This window comes from Diaphorina citri, unplaced genomic scaffold (genome assembly GCF_000475195.1).
Source record: "Diaphorina citri unplaced genomic scaffold, Diaci psyllid genome assembly version 1.1 scaffold419, whole genome shotgun sequence".
Lineage (NCBI taxonomy): Eukaryota > Metazoa > Arthropoda > Insecta > Hemiptera > Psyllidae > Diaphorina > Diaphorina citri.
Genome location: NW_007377854.1, coordinates 84,275 through 103,120, shown reverse-complemented (window position 1 = coordinate 103,120; position 18,846 = coordinate 84,275). Strand labels below are relative to the sequence as shown.

Genomic DNA, 18,846 nt, shown 5'->3' with positions numbered 1-18,846 from the left:
TAAAAAAAGTTAGTGTTCTAGAAGTGTATCCTTGTCTACTCCCCAGCTGTGATGATACCGCCATAGTGCCGTAGTGTGTGTGGTGTAGCGCGATCTACAATCGTCAAAAGTAACGATGCTTTTATTTTTTGCAGCCTTACTTTGAGTAGAATTCTTTCTCGTCTAAATTTGCTTAAAGGTATTTGTCTAATTTCCTTTTCCGTTTACCATAAACCATAGTTTGAATGTATACCTTTGCTGTTGATGCTCCTTTTGTAAGTTCACACCAAACACATGTTTACCGCTAAGATTTTGCATTTTAATTATAACTGTTTATTCTATATTTACTTCCCGTTCTGAGAGGGATCTATAATAACTAACTAACCAAAACCAATAAACCCTATTTTAGAAAACAACCAAAAGTTGTTTGTTTACAAATGTCTGGAATTTTGACCATTAGGCCATTTCCCTAAAACAAACAAAAGTTAAAATGAAATAAATAAAAATCTGAATAAAGAGCATAGCGTACAAAATTGGCGAAGCAGAAAATGAGTGCAAAAAACGGCACCGAATTCACCACTCGCATTCACCCGTGAATCCGTTGTTACTTCATAAAATATGTTTCGAGTTGTTTGTGTTCGCTTATTATTCTCACACACTCGCGATTATTTTCTTTGTTTCAAATTTCAATTGATTTTTTGTTATTATTTTTTCTATGTAGTTCAGGAGCGAATATTTGACCATTGAACAAAAGCAAATATGTAAACAACTTAAATATCCAAAATAAACGTTCGAGACTGCAAGTTGTTAAAGCCCAGTTTAACTTCTGGTTTCATCTCAATATTCTCAATCCCAAGTTGTTAAAGCCCAGTTTAACTTCTGGTTTCAGGTGGGGGTGGAGATAGAAGGTCCGGGGATCGTTCACACTCAGCCGTTTGATATGCCCAACCTTCCCACACCTCTGACCTTGGAAGAGAAGAAATATTTGCTCTCCGTCGAGCGTGGAGACACAGCTACCGTGAGGAAGTAAGTTGCCCGTCGCGAATAGCACAGGTTTTACTCGAAATTTTAATCTTTTCCTCTTTTCCCCCTGTTTCCTCTACACACGACACGATTTTTTTCCGAACGACACAAAATGTCCTTGTATTGTAGGCAATGTAATGTTCCCACGTCCACGTTAGGCATGTAGGCAATGAGTGTTTTCACACGTACGCACGACACGATATTTTTTCGTTTTCGAACGACAAGTGTGAATGGGCCTCGAGTCGAAGTGGAGTTTGATACTGTCCCATTTTCTAGTCTTCATTCAACCAAGGTCAGAATTCTTGATTGATCCGAAAATACTTTCAGGAAATTTGGGCTAGTCTTCTCCCTGTTTATAGTCCCCTAGCTAGACGCTGATCTACTCTCTGTTTATAGTCCCTCAGCCAGACTATCTTCTTCGCTATTGATATAGCGTGAGGAAATTTGGGCTAGTCTTCTCCCTGTTTATAGTACCCTAGCTAGACGCTGATCTACTCTCTGTTTATAGTCCCTCAGCCAGACTATCTTTATTAAGTTACCGATTCTTAAAAAAAGAACCGAGAATACCAAGATATTTCCTCATAATATCGGCCCTAGTTTATTCCGTCCAATATGTTTATTATTATTTCGCACTCCATCGAACTATCAGCCAACTCATGTTAGTTCCTTCTTATTTAACTTCTTTCTACTCTCTTCTTGCCATTTTGCATTAGATATACATATGTTCTACTATACACATTTTATTGTAAATGTTTTAACACGTTTTAGTGTTTAGACTGCGAAAGTAAAGGGACTTTTCTGTCCTATGCTGGTAGTATAAACAAGGTATATTCTATTCAATTCTATTCTATTGTTTATACATGTTTTTTATGTATGGCTTATGTATGGCTTTTATGTATTTGTACATGTTTTTTATGTATGTTTAGACTGCGAAAGTAAAGGGACTTTTCTGTCCTATGCTGGTAGTATAAACAAGGTATATTCTATTCAATTCTATTCTATTGTTTGTACATGTTTTTTATGTATGGCTCATGTATGGCTTATGTATGGCTTTTATGTATTTGTACATGTTTTTAATGTATGGCTCATTCAGGACGGTCATGTAAGTTCTTTAGGTGTTTCCAACATAGGTATTCGACGCCATCGATACACCGTCGATCAACGTCGACTGAAACCGTGCACTGTCTCGACAACATAGATTTAAATACTTTATCCCAGGTGCATCAAGCGAGCGTACAGAAATCATCACATCGACATCAACTGTGTAGATCCTCTGGGCCGGTCTGCTCTCACTTTGGCCATTGAGGGCGAAAACCTCGAGATGACAGAACTTCTCATCGTGATGGGAGTCGAACCCAAGGACGCTCTACTGCAAGCCATCAACTCGGAGTTCGTGGAGGCTGTCGAGTTGTTGCTGGAATACGAGGAAATTGTTCACAAGGAGGGAGAGCCCTATGTGAGTTTTACACCATTTTGCTTTTTTTTTCAAATCAAATGTTACACCATTTTGCTATTTTTAATCAAATCAAATCTCAAATTCTTTGTGAGTTTTACACCATGTTCCCATTTTTAACATCCCTAATACTTTTTCTTGAATTAAAAATCTGGTGTGAACATCACACGACTTTGCTTATCCTATTGATTTTCTTTTCCGCCCGCCGAAAGCTGTCCCGAAAACCGCCAAAAAGCTGTCAAAATACCGCCTACCGCAGTATCGAATATGGCTCATTGTTGTTTATTGACATGTTTCTTATGTATGGCTCATTGTTGTTTCAGTTCTTCTCCTCCTGGTGTCACAACGGGCGGATGTTATTCTTCTGGAATACTTGGGCGTTACTGATAACCACATTACCGGGCAGCAGCGGGGTCTCGCCCCATCCTATTTGGAGTATTTGGTGCTCTTGTATGTTGCCGGTAAGTGAAACTTACTTCCCCTTAGGTGAAACTTAGTCCCCCTTAGTAGGTGAAACATTGGACATTTTAGGAGCACATTTTGTCATACAAAAAGTGTACTTGGGATGATGTAGGTACATAAGATGATTCCATCCACTTAAGGAGAGTTTGTGGTCCTGTAGTAACACACTTGTTTGTCATCTAGAAAGTGCGGGGTTCGATTCCCTGTTGAATAGGGGTAGCATTCTTGATTGTACGTCAGTAATCATTATTTAAAAGAGATTCTCAGTGCTTCTTTTACGACAGTGCCGTCTCTACCTCTTTTCATGTTAAGATAGACTTCTGGGGTGATAGATGGATAAGTGACTTAAGTAATACTACAAATATAAATAACGTACTTATATTGTATCCTTTGGTAACACACTTGTTTGTCATCTAGAAAGTGCGGGGTTCGATTCCCTGTTGAATAGGGGTAGCATTCTTGATTGTACGTCAGTAATCACTATTTAAAAGAGATTCTCAGTGCTTCTTTTACGACAGTGCCATCTGATATGGGGTGATAGATGGCTCTTCAATCACTTAAGTGACTTAAGTAATTACTACCAATATAAATAACGTACTTATATTGTATCCTTGCCTTCCAATCCTCAGGATACATCTGGGAAGAAACTTGCGAGGTCTGGAAGGACGGTCTCTATAGATATCTGAAGGACATGTGGAACTTCATCGATTTCACTCGAAATCTGCTGTACGTGCTAGTATTCATGCTGAGAGCTATGGCATATGTTCAGCAGCAGGCAGAAATAGAGGCAAATGAGAGCAGCAAATTCCTGGGCAGAGAACATTGGAACGCTTTCGATCCTCAGCTCATTGCTGAGGGACTGTTTGCCGGCGCTAATGTGTTCAGGTGAGTGGTCTTGGGTCGTCAGTAGTGCTTTGTTGAGACTGTCAGCTTAAGATCAGAAGATATGGAACGGTTATGTTCTCGCCCATTTCGCAAGTTTTATCTCATATCGAAAGTCGGGGATTTTGTTAGCTCTCGCTTAGGTTCCATCAAGTGTACATAATTATGACTCCATCAACGAACTAATTAATGTCTTTACAGTATAAAACCATGTTCAATATTGTATGGTACATAATTGGGGTACAAATTACAAAATATGTATAACTTTGGTCAATTATGAAGACAAAAGGCTTTGTTTGGATTTTATATGTTCATGAGACCTTGATGCATAAGGAAGGTTGTTCCACCAGAGATGTGATTTATCACGACTTTTGGGCCAACCCTAGTTTCGGGCCTAGCGGTCTCAACTCTACTTTCCATTGACTCCCCCAGCTACAGTTGAAACCTAACCCATTGCTTTGATTGATTGGTTGGTTGACTGATTGATTCCATTTTCTGAGTGGTCTTGGGTCGTCAGTAGTGCTTTGTTGAGACTGTCAGCTTAAGATCAGAAGATATGGAACGGTTATGTTCTCGCCCATTTCTGAAGTTTTATCCCATATCGAAAGTCGGGGATATTGATAGCTCTCGCTTAGGTTCCATCAAGTGTACATAATTATGACTCCATCAACGAACTAATTAATGTCTTTACAGTATAAAACCATGTTCAATATTGTATGGTACATAATTGGGGTACAAAATATGTATAACTTTGGTCAATTATGAAGACAAAAGGCTTTGTTTGGATTTTATTGGTTCATGAGACCTTGATGCATAGGGAAGGTTGTTCCACCACAGATGTGATTTATCACGACTTTTGGGCCAACCCTAGTTTCGGACCTAGCGGTCTCAACTCTACTTTCCATTGACTCCCCCAGCTTCAGTTGAAACCTAACCCATTGCTTTGATTGATTGGTTGGTTGACTGATTGATTCCATTTTTTCACAGCGCTCTAAAGCTAGTCCATCTGTTCTCCATCAACCCTCACCTCGGGCCTCTTCAGATCTCCCTGGGCCGCATGATTATCGACATTGTCAAGTTCTTCTTCATCTACACTCTGGTCCTGCTATCGTTCGCCTGTGGCCTTAACCAGCTCTTGTGGTACTTCACGGAACTGGAGAGGAAGGACTGCTATAGCACCATGTCGTCCACTGGGGCACTTAACCCGTCCGAGGATCCAAATTGGGAAGAACACGATGCGGCCTGCTCAAAGTGGCGGAGCTTCAACAAGTGAGTCTCTAGGTCTTGCAAAGGCTGTAGCATTGGTTAAGGATCTCAAGGCAAGGGGTAGAGTGGGCTTTTGCAAGAGGGTACGCCCAGTCCTGATGGAAAAGATATGAGATTTAGTACTTCCCCAATGCCGACCACAGAGCAGAGCAGTCTGGTTAAACTTATCAGCGAGTTTGCCAAAGAAATGAAGAATGAACCTGGTGGTAAGTCGAATGAAGAATGAACCTGGTGGTTTTTTTTAGAGATCATTGCCCTGGGGTCAATTGAATTTGAAGAAACCATTTACTGATGTAAATTTGTAATGAAAAAATAAGGTAAGGTATGGAAAATCGGTGTAAGTGTTATTGATATCATTAGAGAGATGAACTTATCAAAGTACTATCTCCGCAATTATTAATCAACCGTTGTAATTTCTTCCGTTCTGTTTCCAGATAACGACAATCATTTGACCGTCAAATCCAACAAGAGTGTCAAATCAAGTCCAGGCGATCTCACCAGACAGCAAGGCGGTGACATTCCCAGCATCAATGTATTACAAGCCACGCCCTCTTCAACGCTGCGAAAACCAAGCTCCTCCCCCTTACCCTACACCATCTTCCCTTCCCCTCAACCGACCGCCCCTCCCATGCCAAGCGCCCCTACCCCTCTCAAACCTCAACAAGACTGCGGGCCTCGCATATTCAAAAAGAAAGCCCCCAACCCCACCAACCTCATGCAACTCACGGCACGCGCGAGTTTATCAGCTTTCACGAGATAATACAGGAAGAAAAGAAAGCTAGCAAGTGTAGGAACATTCTCAAAGAACGGCGCGAACGACACAACAGTGTTAAAGCGTCTAAGTGCGCGTCCACAAAGGGGACTATAGAGCATCGACCTTCGCACCAGAGACCAGAGTGCCCATAACAGAGCCTTGAACCTCCTGCTATTGTATCCTCCTACCCCGAAGTACACAAAAAGCACACTCTTGGGCTTTCAAAAATGTAACACCTATAGGTACGAACTTATCTAAAATAAATCACAAGAAATATCCCCATAATATTTTTTGTCTAACGAAAAATCTGTACGCTGCCAGAAGGTAGGTAAATCGCCTCGAGAAATTATCCGTAGAAAAATTTCGGAAATTCTTTTTGGAGGACAGACAACGAACAAAAAAAAAAAAATTAGAGTGTCGCTTAGTGGAGCGACTATGCTTGACGCGTACTAGACATATGATCATGCACGCTAGGAACACAAGACATCCTACTCCCGCTCCTAGGAAGCCGAGTAATGGAGTGATGTGGATCGGCACTGGCATGCCTGCTGGAACAGGAAGGAAAGAGTAGGTTAGGTTAGGTTAGGTATTATTTTACGAGTAATAATAGTGATTGAAGTAAAGAGTCCCTCCATCTAAGGCCCGTCCCTCACTATCAGGTAGAACTGACAGGTACACCTGATCAGGTCCGCCTGTCAGGCCCACCTGATACCTGATGAGCACACACACTATCAGGTAGAGATCTACCTGATAGTGAGTGGTTGGTCTAAGGCACGGTGAAGACTCGTGAAACGCGTTTCATGAACAAGAGACCTAACTAGAGACTAGAGAGTATCATTTTCATAGGTTTGGTTTTTTAGTCGACGACTACGCTTCCATGTGCGACGGGACCCAAATCCAATGTAGCAGATGTTTCATCGTTTTCATGAAACACATATTTTAATAGTGAAACACCTAAATCTTACACCTCTGTCGAACTCCAGTCAAACACCTTCCACCAATCTACTAATACCGTAGTCAAACAACTTCATCCAGCAGTCTTCTAATACCACAGTCCCTCTCCCCCGTTGCACTTACCCGTTCTCGGTTCGGCGGCCTTGAGCGTGTGTGCCTGGAGAATGGTGGGCTCACTCCGGCCCTTGCTGTTCACAGCGTACAGGAATATGTCGAACCCCACCCCCGACCCCAACCCCTCCACGGTGAAGTGGGGCTCACGTGACGTCACGTTGGTGAGTCTCACGTGGCTGTGGTCGTTGTACAACTCGAGGAGGAAGGTTTGTGGGAGACCGCCGTCGAAACCGGATTGACATTCGACGCTCAGGCCGTGTACGGTCTTGTTGAGGATTGAGCAATTGGTCAGACTGTCCGGGGGACCTGGGGAGGGAAAGAGGAAGTTCGATTAGAAAAGCTAAATAAATAAAAAAATAGAATAGAAAAAGGGATACCTACTTCTTTTAAAAGGTTTAATAGGGGGGGACTGTAACTGCTCAGGCCAGCCACTCACTATCAGGTAGACCTGACAGGTACAGCTGAAACGGTCCGCCTGTCAGGTCTACCTGATACAGCACACATACATCAGAGAGACCTGACAGGTGCGGCTGAAAAGGTCCGCCTGTCAGGTCTCCCTGATACAGCACACATACATCAGAGAGACCTGACAGGTGCGGCTGAAAAGCTCCGCCTGTCAGGTCTACCTGATAGTGAGTAGCTGGGCCAAGGCCTTATCGTCCCGAAAGCGAAGAGAGAAGGAAGACAGGATAGGACTTCTCTATTAAATTTCTTATCATTGATCTCTTAAACTAGATCATTTATCTGCTAACTCGACTAGAATTACATCTGGGAGCTATTGTAGAGTACATCTTATCATTGATCTCTTAAACTAGATCATTTATCTGCTAACTCGACTAGAATTACATCTGGGAGCTATTGTAGAGTACATACAAAATTTGTACTACAAAATATAGTTCTCATAACACAGCAAAGAGCATAACTTAATAAAACAAGAGAAAGCATAACTTCCAGAGCCATTTGTATATGATGATAACTTACTATTCCATAGGTACTTGCAAAATTTACTTGAGTATAACAAGGTCGGGGGGGTCTGGGTGAATTAGTTTCAAATACAGAGCATAAATTCCCTTACATTGAATAAACAGGGTAAGTGTACCACTGTACCAGTTGTGGGGCCTTGTACGAGTGAAAAGGTGCTAGTTACTGGTTATTGGCCCCTCAGTGAGTCCACCTCCCATAAGTCTATAATTCACTAACGGTTTTAAGGTCCAAGTAGTATCAAAAGAAAGGTTTAAAAGAATGCTACCTTTTGATAACCTTGGATCTTGAAAATGTTTGCCAAGTGCAGACTTATGGGGGTGGACTGTGGGGCCAATAACTAGCACATGGGCCCAAAACTGGTACATTTACCCAAGGTCGGGGGGGGGGGTCTGGGTGAATTAGTTTCAAATACAGAGCATAAATTCCCTTACATTGTATAAACAGGGTAAGTGTACCACTGTACCAGTTGGGGGCCTTGTAAAAAGGTGCTAGTTACTGGTTATTGGCCCCTCAGTGAGTCCACCTCCCATGTCTATAATTAACTAACATTTTTAAAGTCCAAGTAGTATCAAAAGAAAGGTTTAAAAAAGAATGCTACCTTTTGATAACCTTGGATCTTGAAAATGTTTGCCAAGTGCAGACTTATGGGGATGGACTGTGGGGCCAATAACTAGCACATGGGCCCAAAACTGGTACACTTACCCTACACCTACAGTGCACCAGGAGTATGGGGCGATAAATATACAAGGAAAGAGGTGAAAAATATTGCAATTGTTACAAAGAAGTTGAGAATTTTATTACCGAGCGAAGTGTAAATAGGAAAAACTCGCTGGGTGTGAGGTTTATAATTGCATTTATGTTATTATGCATTTTTAATTAGATTCTACGTGCGATCAAGATAAAAATTAAATAAGAAATTCTCACTCCCTCGCCCTCACCTTTCCGTGTTTTTATTGCAGCATTTGAGTTCTAATCTAGCGAGTTTATCAGCTTTCACGAGATAATACAGGAAGAAAAGAAAGCTAGCAAGTGTAGGAACATTCTCAAAGAACGGCGCGAACGACAAAACAGTGTTAAAGCGTCTAAGTGCGCGTCCACAGAGGGGACTATACACCATCGACCTTCGCACAAAAGTGTCCATAACGGAGCCTTGAACCTCCTACTATTGTATCCTCCTACCCCGAAGTACACAAAAAGCACACTCTTGGGCTTTCAAAAATGTAACACCTACAGGTACGAACTTATCTAAAATAAATCACAAGAAATATCCCCATAATATTTTTTGTCTAACGAAAAATCTGTACGCTACCAGAAGGTAGGTAAATCGCCTCGAGAAATTATCCGTAGAAAAATTTCGACTGAGGAAATTCTTTTTGGAGGACAGACAACGAACAAAAAAAAAATTCAGACAAAAAAAAACTTTTTCCTTATTTCCCTTCCTTTATCCATTTAAACTTTAACCATTTTTTATTTTGCGTGAATTTTAAATTGTTTATTTATTGTATATTTTTGTTCTCTCCTTCTCCCTTCCTTTCGTTCTTTATTTTCTTCGCCTCTGCCCTCATTATTCGCCTTCTTCCTTATCTCTTCTATCTTTCTATTCAATTCTTTTGTTTATTTAAACAACCCAGAGAGAGAAAAGTTTTAAAATTGTATTTTTAAAAAAATAAATAAGAGGGTATAGAGAAATCTGGTTTCGTAAAAAAAATCTTGATTGCCTGTTTACCTAGATATGTGAGTGGTTCACAGTGTCTATTTGATTTGTCTTTTCGCTCATAACAGGATGCGATCCCACAATCTCTAGGTTAGGAATCCTTCATCAGTAGGGATTATCCTCTCCCTCTTTTTGCCCCTCTTTCTTCTCAAGATGAGAAAAAATAGAATATGGAAAATAGAAAAAAAAAGGAGTGAGGGCTAAAGGATAAAGATCGACGGATAAAAGATGCTAGAGGATTTAGAAAATGCGGGGAAAGGAGGAGGAGGAGAGAGAAAGGCAGCGATATGTTGATAAGAGAATGCGCATACAACAGTGAGGCTTATCCTCGGTGTGTACATGTTGGAATTCAAATGCTGAAATGCTTTCTCATCCTCATCCATGTAGTCTGAAACGAAAAGGTCATTATTCTACTTTGGAGTCAAAGAAAAGCCAAAAGCCAGTCTGCGGCTGCGCCGATAGCACGTTGAATGCTTCAATTTCCAATGGAGTCACTCAAGCTAAGCAACGTTGCGCCTGGGTGTTATCCGGACGGGTGACCATCTGGACAATCGCGTGCTACTGGGTGAGGTTAATGTAAATAGACGGGTAGCAGAAAAGGATCCCTGCTTCCTTCTTCCCAAGAGAGGAGGGGAGGAGAGAGAGAGAGAGAGAGAGAGAGAGAGAGAGAGACTAAAAAGAATTATGAAGAACATAAAATACCTAAGAAGAAAGAGAGGGGGAGGGAGGAAGAGAAAAGAGAAAGGAGGGAGGGAGGGAGAGAGAGAGGGGGAGGTAATAAAATTAAAATTGAGACAAATATGAAATAGGACGAAATTCCGTAGAATTATGGGAATATAAACATCTCTCTCTCTCTTCCTCCTACTCTCTCCCTCTCTCATTCGCTTACCAGTTTCTTGGGAGAGAAAGAGGGAGAGAGAAAAGGGAAAGAGCTTATCTCTTCTATCTTTCTATTCAATTCTTTTGTTTATTTAAACAACCCAGAGAGAGAAAAGTTTTAAAATTGTATTTTTAAAAAAAATAAATAAGAGGGTATAGAGAATTCTGGTTTCGTAAAAAAAATCTTGATTGCCTGTTTACCTAGATATGTGAGTGGTTCACAGTGTCTATTTGATTTTTCTTTCCGCTCATAACAGGATGCGATCACACAATCTCTAGGTTAGGAATCCTTCATCAGTAGGGATTATCCTCTCCCTCTTTTTGCCCTTCTTTCTTCTCAAACGAGAAAAAATAGAATAGGGAAAAGAGAAAAAAGAAAGAGTGAGAGCTAAAGGATAAAGATCGACGGATAAAAGATGTCGAGGATTCGGAAAATGAGGGGAAAGGAGAGAAAGGGGAAGAAAGAAGAAGAGGGAGGATTGATAAGAGAACGCGCATACAACAGTGAGGCAATAATAAAATACTGATAACATAAGAGAGAGTGAGAGAGAGACTAACAAGAATTATGAAGAACATAAAATACCTAAAAAGAGAGAGAGAGAGAGAGAGAGAGAGAGAGAGAGAGAGAGAGAGAGAGAGGGGGGGAGGAGGAGAAAAAAAAAAAAAAAAAAGAGAGAGAGAGAGAGAGAGAGAGAGAGAGAGAGAGAGAGAGAGAGAGAGGGAGGGAGGAAGAAAAAGAGAAAGGAGGGAGGGAGGGAGAGAGAGGGGGGGAGATAATAAAATTAAAATTGAGACAAATATGGAATAGGACGAAATTCCGTAGAATTATGGGAATATAAGCATCTCTCTCTCTTCCTCCTACTCTCTCCCTCTCTCATTCGCTTTTTATAGCCCTTTTTTTTCTAGAAAATCATGACCTTACCAGTTTCTTGGGAGAGAAAGAGGGAGAGAGAAAAGGGAAAGAGTGAGTCTGTCTCTCTCTCTCTCTCTCTCTCTCTCTCTCCCAATATCAAGTTCTTAGCTGTTACTTTATGGCGGTGTTAGAATGAGAGTATGGACTAAGTGCGCGCGCGCGAGAGAGAGAGAGAGAGAGAGAAAGAGAAAGAGAAAGAGAAAGAGAGAGAGAGAGAGAGAGAGAGAGAGAGACAGAGAGAGAATTATCTCTATTTTCCGGGGTCGATTTGATCAATTAGTGGAACACACCCCTCTAATAGTAGGGATGGGTTTCACCAACCTTCTTTATCCCCTAACAGTCTGTTAGCTTAATAACCCTGTCATGCCTATACAAATCAATTGCAACTTAACAGGCAATCTATTAGGTTAACAGGCCTACTAAGGGCTACAAAAAATTGGTGAAATCCACTGTAAACCTTTTGAGGGGAATTGAATCCTAGCGTTAAAACCGCCACTTACCGGCAGGGATCACATGATAGACACAAGGCGCCTTCATATCTCTCTCTCTCTCTCTCTCTCCCAATATCAAGTTCTTAGCTGTTACTTTATGGCGGTGTTAGAATGAGAGTATGGACTAAGTGCGCGAGAGAGAGAGAGAAAGGAAGGGGCAGGGAGAGAATTATCTCTATTTTCCGGGGTCGATTTGATCGATTCCACTATAATAACACACCCCTCTAATAGTAGAGGTGGGTTTCACCAACCTTCTTTATCCCCTAACAGGCTGTTAGGTTAACAGCCCTGTCATGCCTATACAAATCAATTGCAACTTAACAGGCAATTAATTAGGTTACCAGGCCTACTAAGGGCTAAAAAAATTGGGAAGTCCACTGTAAACCTATTGAGGGGAATTGAATCCTAGCGTTAAAACCGCCACTTACCGGCAGGGATCACATGATAGACACACGGCGCCTTCATGGCGCCCCAGGGGGGGTTTCACCAACCTTCTTTATCCCCTAACAGGCTGTTAGGTTAACAGCCCTGTCATGCCTATACAAATCAATTGCAACTTAACAGGCAATTAATTAGGTTACCAGGCCTACTAAGGGCTAAAAAAATTGGGAAGTCCACTGTAAACCTATTGAGGGGAATTGAATCCTAGCGTTAAAACCGCCACTTACCGGCAGGGATCACATGATAGACACAAGGCGCCTTCATAGCGCCCCAGGGGTTCTTCGCCCAGCACAGCAGGGTGCCATAGTCCCTCTGCGACGATGGCGTGAAAGTGATCGTACTGCGGCTTCCCTCCACGCTGAACAGATGGCGCTCTATCTCCGTGGATTCCGACGTGTTGTTGAACTTCCAGCGAAACTCGAGGGCCGGGGGGTTGGCCTCGACTTCGCAATGGATTTTGGCCACCTCGTTGCGGGCTACGCCGATGGTGGTCTCCTGGCCCGGCCGACACACGGGAGCGTCTGCGGGGGGAAAAAGATTAGCTGAATTAGGTATAACAGGATATAGATTGTTAAATATTATTATTTAGGTATCTTCTTCTTCGGCGTTTTTCGTCAGCCTCTCAATGAGCCCTAACTAGGGTGATTGCTTTGGGCTGACATTTGATCATGTTAGGTAAACGAACTATTCAGGGCCGAGTTTAGGAGAGGGGCGAAGGGACGCAATCCCCCCCCCCCTCGAGCCTTATTTTTCTCCTTTACAGACTACAAAAAATTGGATTCAATCAAGTTTAGAACAGTCAAAACGGATATATTCATCAAAAAAATCGACATCGACAATTGTGACATTGACAAGAAGAATGCGATTAGGACAAGGAAAGAAAGAGAATGGTGGGGGATAGAGAAAAGGAAACCATCTCAATAACAAAAGAAGACAAAGCAAAGGCATCCCAATAAAAAAAAATGTTCTTAAAGAATAACACAAAATGTTCCTTGTGATCACCACAGCACATATTGGCCAGCCATTCATCTGACCAATAAAAAACTTTGCAAAACGAAAACATTACGAAGAAGAAAGAAAAAAAGAGAAGAAAAGGAAATAAAGGAGGAAGAAGAAGAAGAAGAAGAAGAAGAAGAAGAAGAAGAAGAAGAAGAAGAAGAAGAAGAAGAAGAAGCAAGGAATGTTATTAAAGACCCCCACCCTCATCTATCCTGGCTCAATCCCGACATTCAAAAGAACTCGAAAAGAAGAAGAAAACGAAGAAGAGAAGGAAGCGGAAGAAAACAAAGAAGATGAAGAAGAAGGAGACGAAGACGAAAAAGAAGGATAAGAAAAAGAAACAGACAAAGACTAAGAAGGAGATGAAGACGAGGAAGACAAAGGAAAAGTAGACGAAGAAGAATAAGGAAAGTAAAGAGGAGAATGAAAAGAAAAAGAAGAGAAGGGAGAGGGAGAACACAAAGAAGAAGAAGACAGAGGAAGAGAAGAAGGACAGGAACTAATGTTTGACATTCAAACAAGCAAAAAAATTCAATATCACCCACCCCACCATCATCTCACCCCTCACAAATTCCGGGGAGGGGAGAGAGGGAGTGAGAGGAGAGAAAAAAAATAGCAATAGATGCAATAATAATAAAAAATGAAACACTTGATAGGAATGAAGAACAAAGGAGGGAAATTTTGTAGGTCAATAGTTACGTCGAGTGAGCGAGTGACATTGGGAGAGTTTTAGCCTGGGAAAATGTACAGGGAAGTTCGAAATTTTCGGGAAACAAAAATATCCCGTTTCCCCTTTTTGGGAACTGATTGCCGAATATTTTAATTTCCTTCCCTATTGTTCCTCTCCCCCTTCCCTGCTTCCTTCTTCCCAATTATTCCTCTCTCCCTCCCCTTCATCCCTCTTACCTATTCAATACTCCCACAACGGGTTCAATATTATTCAATTTATTCATTAAAAACCAACACAGCTGTGGTCATTGTGAACCTTGGACTTTGGGTCAGGCTAACCACACACGGTATGGGAATGGCAGCGCGAAATTCACTGAATAAACTTTTGGCGGGGTTTTACCAGTAACTTAATCCGGGACTTCACTAATAGAAGTTTAAATTTAAGTAAACCTTTGACGCGTTTCACCTAATCCTAAATCCCGGATAATAGAAGTTTATATTGAAGTACCTAGTGGTGCTCTATTTAGTATTCAGGCATTTTAGGATGTCATCTTTGGACCGAACTGTCAGCCAAGTAGGATTTTTTAACTGCCCCAAAATGTTGTTGTCCCACCCCTAAACAGAGTTATTCAACAGATAATTTTTGATTTAGAGAGGTTAAATGTGATGGTGAATCATTTGTAAATAAATGGCCTTACCTTGGAATAATAAGTTGTCTATTTAATTACACCTTTTTGGACGATTAACGATATCCCCAATTAATCTGTTAGTGCAAGTTGGATGCCAAGTGGGGTTTCTTCTTTCTTTCTATCAGTGTTTGTCTAATGGTCAAAATATTTAAAAACTCATCAAGTAAAAAACTCCTTTTCTGCGACAAGAAAACGCCCCGTGTGTGACCGACCTTACTGGTCATTTCTCCCATGACAACATGCACTATATCCCACTACAAGCTTTAACCCATTTGATTTCCTGCCACCGATGTTGTTTTATTAAATTGCTCGGAGCTTCGGATCTTCTCTATTCTCATGTAGGTACTTTCTACCTCTCCTCTGTTCTCTGTACCTACCACTTTTTTTTTTTTGCAGACTATGTACCTTTATGTGCGAGTTTTTTTTCTATTTTCATTTGTTTTCATTGTGGTACTGTTAATTTCCGGGGCATTGTTTAACGCAAAATATGTTTGTGTAGTTTTTTCTCGTGTAAGGGTGTGTTTCAGCAGCTTTTCCCTTTTCTCTCGCGTGAACGAGTTACATCCTTGTCACTTTTGTGGACTACATACCAAATTTCAAGTCTCTAGCTCATACCGTTCCCGAGATAATAATAAATTACGCCCAAAACCGCCAAAAAGCGGCAAAATACCGCCAAGCGTTGCACCGACATTAACCAAAAGTTTCGTGTTTTGTGAGCGGAAAAAGGATGCCGTGGTATTTAGCATACAGGATTTGGGTACGTACTGTACTGTCCAGGTTCCAATAGTTTACAGGACTAGGTGTCCCTAGTTCCTACAGTATAGCATAAAAGTGTTTGGTGCTGGTGCCAATTCACATTGACCTATATGGATTTCAAAATGAGATTCTAAACACACACAGGTTTAATGATTCAAACCTAACGAAACACCCAAAAATTTACTAATTTCTGAATCCTTAGCCAGCACCTGAGAGCTATATCTGGAATCTGGATTATCCAGCTGATAACTGATAAGTTACAGTTGCAAATGTTGCAATAAGAACGAATTGGAAAAAAAGTTCGAAGGGTCTGGCTAAGAAACCAACCAGAGACTGCTCGCATAGGACTGAAAAGTCTCTTTACTCCAGTAGTAGGCTATTACTATTATTGTGGTCAAATCCTCAAATTATATTGAGGATAAAATTCCATACCTCGGCTGGGATTACCCACGCCCTCCTGTTTACCAGGCGAGCGTCTTGACCACTACACCACCGAGACAGGCATAAGACCCGGAGAAGAATAACTTACATTTGATATCAAGGCTAACAGCATTGCTCTGTCCATCACCTTCTCCGTTGCTCCCCACACATGTGTAATGTCCGGCCCTGGCTCTGCTGACGTTCTGTAACACTAGGCTCTGGTTGCTCACGATAACACCGGCACTGATGTTGTTGTACAACTGTACGTTCTGAAAAACAGGGGAGGATACGGTGTAACTAGGTATTTCTAAATATTTTATTTATTTATTTATTGCTAGCCTAGTTAGCTAGGTTGGTAGCACGTCTGCTTTGCAAGGGCTAGCCCGCGGGTTCGATTCCCGCCCGGGGCGGATTTTATCCTAAACTTCAAGGTTCGTTCTCGGAACGGCTGGCTTTCTCCTATCTTATCTGTGTTCTCTCTTCGCTTTGGGGACGATAAGATCGTAGTAGTTACGGTTTCCTCTATCAAACCTATTGAAAAAAAAAAAAAAAATACACTCAGGTTAAGCAAATTGTCTGGCTGGAGGACGTTAAACAGGGAGTAGACCAGCTTAGTCTGGCTGGGGGACTTCAAACAGGGAGGACTACCAGCCTGAATTCCCCCTGCTAAAGATACAGTAAAGGTTGAGTGCGAAGGGCATCCACTCGTAAAATTTGTAGCCAAAAGCAAATGTCAGCCCAAACCAATCACCCTAGTTAGGGCTGATTGAGAGGCTGACGAAAAACGCCGACCCCGTCTGTACACGGGAAAAGGCGAAGAAAAGAAGAAGAAGAAGAAGATTCAGGTTATTATTATTTTTTTAAGAGGTTTGACAGAGGGAACTGTAACTGCTATGGTCTTACCGTCCCGAAATCGAAGAGAGAAGGAAGACAGGATAGGAGAGAGCCAGCTGTTCCGAGAACGAACATTATCCCATCAGGATAAAATCCGCACCGGGCGGGAATCGAACCCGCGGCCTAGCAGATTCAGGTTAAGCAACGTGGGACAGAAAGGTAAAGAAGAGTTACTCAACTCGTTTGGGGTTTCTCGATCTCTCTGTATGGGGTACCTAACTATAATCAACTCAGAGGTAAGAAACGTTGTGAAAAGGAATATTATACTGATCACCACAGCACATATTGGCCAGCCATTCATCTGACCAATAAAAAACTTTGCAAAACGAAAACATTACGAAGAAGAAAGAAAAAAAAAAAGAAGAAAAGGAAATAAAGGAAGAAGAAGAAGAAGCAAGGAATGTTATTAAAGACCCCCACCCCCATCTATCCTGGCTCAATCCCGACATTCAAAAGAACTCAAAAAGAAGAAGAAAACGAAGAAGAGAAGGAAGAGGAAGAAAACAAGATGAAGAAGAAGGAGACGAAGACGAAAGAGAAGGATAAGAAAAAGAAACAGACGAAGACTAAGAAGGAGATGAAGACGAAGAAGAATAAGGAACGTAAAAAAGAGAATGAGAAGAAAAAGAAGAGAAGGGAGAGGGAGAACACAAAGAAGAAGAAGACAATAAATTATCGTAATACTTGTGGGCTTTTTATTTTAACAAAGAAAAATCACCCCTACCATTTTAGTACAGTCCATAATATGTGCTCTCTTTCCCCCTTTCTTCTTTTCTCTCCCTCTCCTCTAATTCCTCCCCCTCTAAGGGAGGGAGAGGGTGAAACTCTCCCTCCCTTCCTCTTTTTCTCCCCCTCTATCTCTCCCTCTCCCAACTTTGTCATTCCATATTCAACTCCTCCAGGGTTTCATTTCATTTCCTCTTGAGGACACAAAGGAAAATAAAATGATAAATATTATTACCTCTTTTTTTTCGACCTCTTGGAAAAAAGGTCGAGTGATTTTACAAAGACTTCAACGTGATATCTGAGTAGGTACACATCCACCTACTGGTGAAGGTATGTGTTTGGACATGAGGGGCTAACTCACTGAAGCTGCTGTAATAAGAGGTCAAAAGTCTCTTTCTCCCCCCCCCCAAAAAAAATCTGTACGTTTAGGTAAAGTTGAGCTTTTTGATAATTTCGATCCACCCTGGTTATCAGTAGGTAGGAGTAGGGTCAGTGTGCGTACCTAGGGACAGAAATTAAACTTTTATTTTTCTTTTTTTTTTAGTCCCGAATTTCCTTGTCCTTTTTAATTGAGAAGTAAATATATACTGTTTTCCATTCATCTAGCGAGAAAATTATGTTCCTATACCACCTTGGTCTTGGGAATTTCAATTTGAAAATTTCAATTTTTTTGTCCACTAGTACATCATGCTAGTGTACCTCTAGGGACATCAGCTTATGTACCTAGAGACACATTTAAAATACACATACAAAATTATATATTTTTTAAAAAAACTTTAATTGTTGTAATTAATAATTTATAGGAATTCATATTTTCAATCTTTACAAAAACAATAAATTTTATAACCAAGTCCATGAACATCAATAAAAAAAAGGAAGTTGATATTAAAAATCTGTACCTACCTTCCCAAAATATTACCATTCCAAGGGCATTATCGACCATGTGACCCATTAAACTTTTATCACAATCACAATATTACATATTAATGCCTGAGGCATTCTCTGCCATTCAACCTCTAGGTATACAATACACCATACGAGTAATATACTTTTGTAATACGAAGTTTGTATCTTTGTAAATATACCACGCTTACAGGTATACAAAACGTACAAGTTACAACATACAAAAACGTCCGAACCCGACGGCCCTCTCCCTCCCCGTTTTCCATTTCATTTGACGACGGAACAAAAAGGCCGTTTTATTTTTTCTTTGTTTTATTTTTTTTATTTATTTATTTTTTTGAAACGGCAAAGCTGTCACCAGAGGAAAGAGACAGGGGAAAACAGAAAGATCAAAGAGAACACGGACATAGCACCCAGGATAAACGCGAAATAATAAACAAACGAAGTTGAAGCTAAAAAAAAATAAATAAATAAAAAACTA

The 18,846-nt window shown here is 41.0% G+C and overlaps 2 protein-coding genes across 2 annotated transcripts in view; one reads left to right on the top strand and one right to left on the bottom strand.

Annotated features, from left to right (window-relative positions):
* The window catches only part of LOC103508643 (transient-receptor-potential-like protein), a 35,483-nt gene extending 29,658 nt beyond the window's left edge, over positions 1 to 5,825 (top strand). The window contains exons 16-17 of the mRNA XM_026823190.1: positions 5,151 to 5,271; positions 5,500 to 5,825. Of these exons, the coding sequence (XP_026678991.1) occupies positions 5,151 to 5,271; positions 5,500 to 5,825 (447 nt within the window). The remainder of the gene's footprint in view (positions 1 to 5,150; positions 5,272 to 5,499) is intronic.
* A 102-nt stretch (positions 5,826 to 5,927) lies between these two features.
* The window catches only part of LOC113467160 (nephrin-like), a 16,898-nt gene continuing 3,979 nt past the window's right edge, over positions 5,928 to 18,846 (bottom strand). Inside the window, exons 3-7 of the mRNA XM_026823189.1 lie at positions 15,952 to 16,111; positions 12,537 to 12,830; positions 6,897 to 7,193; positions 6,216 to 6,364; positions 5,928 to 5,942 (exon numbers count right to left, since the gene is read on the bottom strand). Coding sequence (XP_026678990.1) covers positions 5,928 to 5,942; positions 6,216 to 6,364; positions 6,897 to 7,193; positions 12,537 to 12,830; positions 15,952 to 16,111 — 915 coding nt within the window. The remainder of the gene's footprint in view (positions 5,943 to 6,215; positions 6,365 to 6,896; positions 7,194 to 12,536; positions 12,831 to 15,951; positions 16,112 to 18,846) is intronic.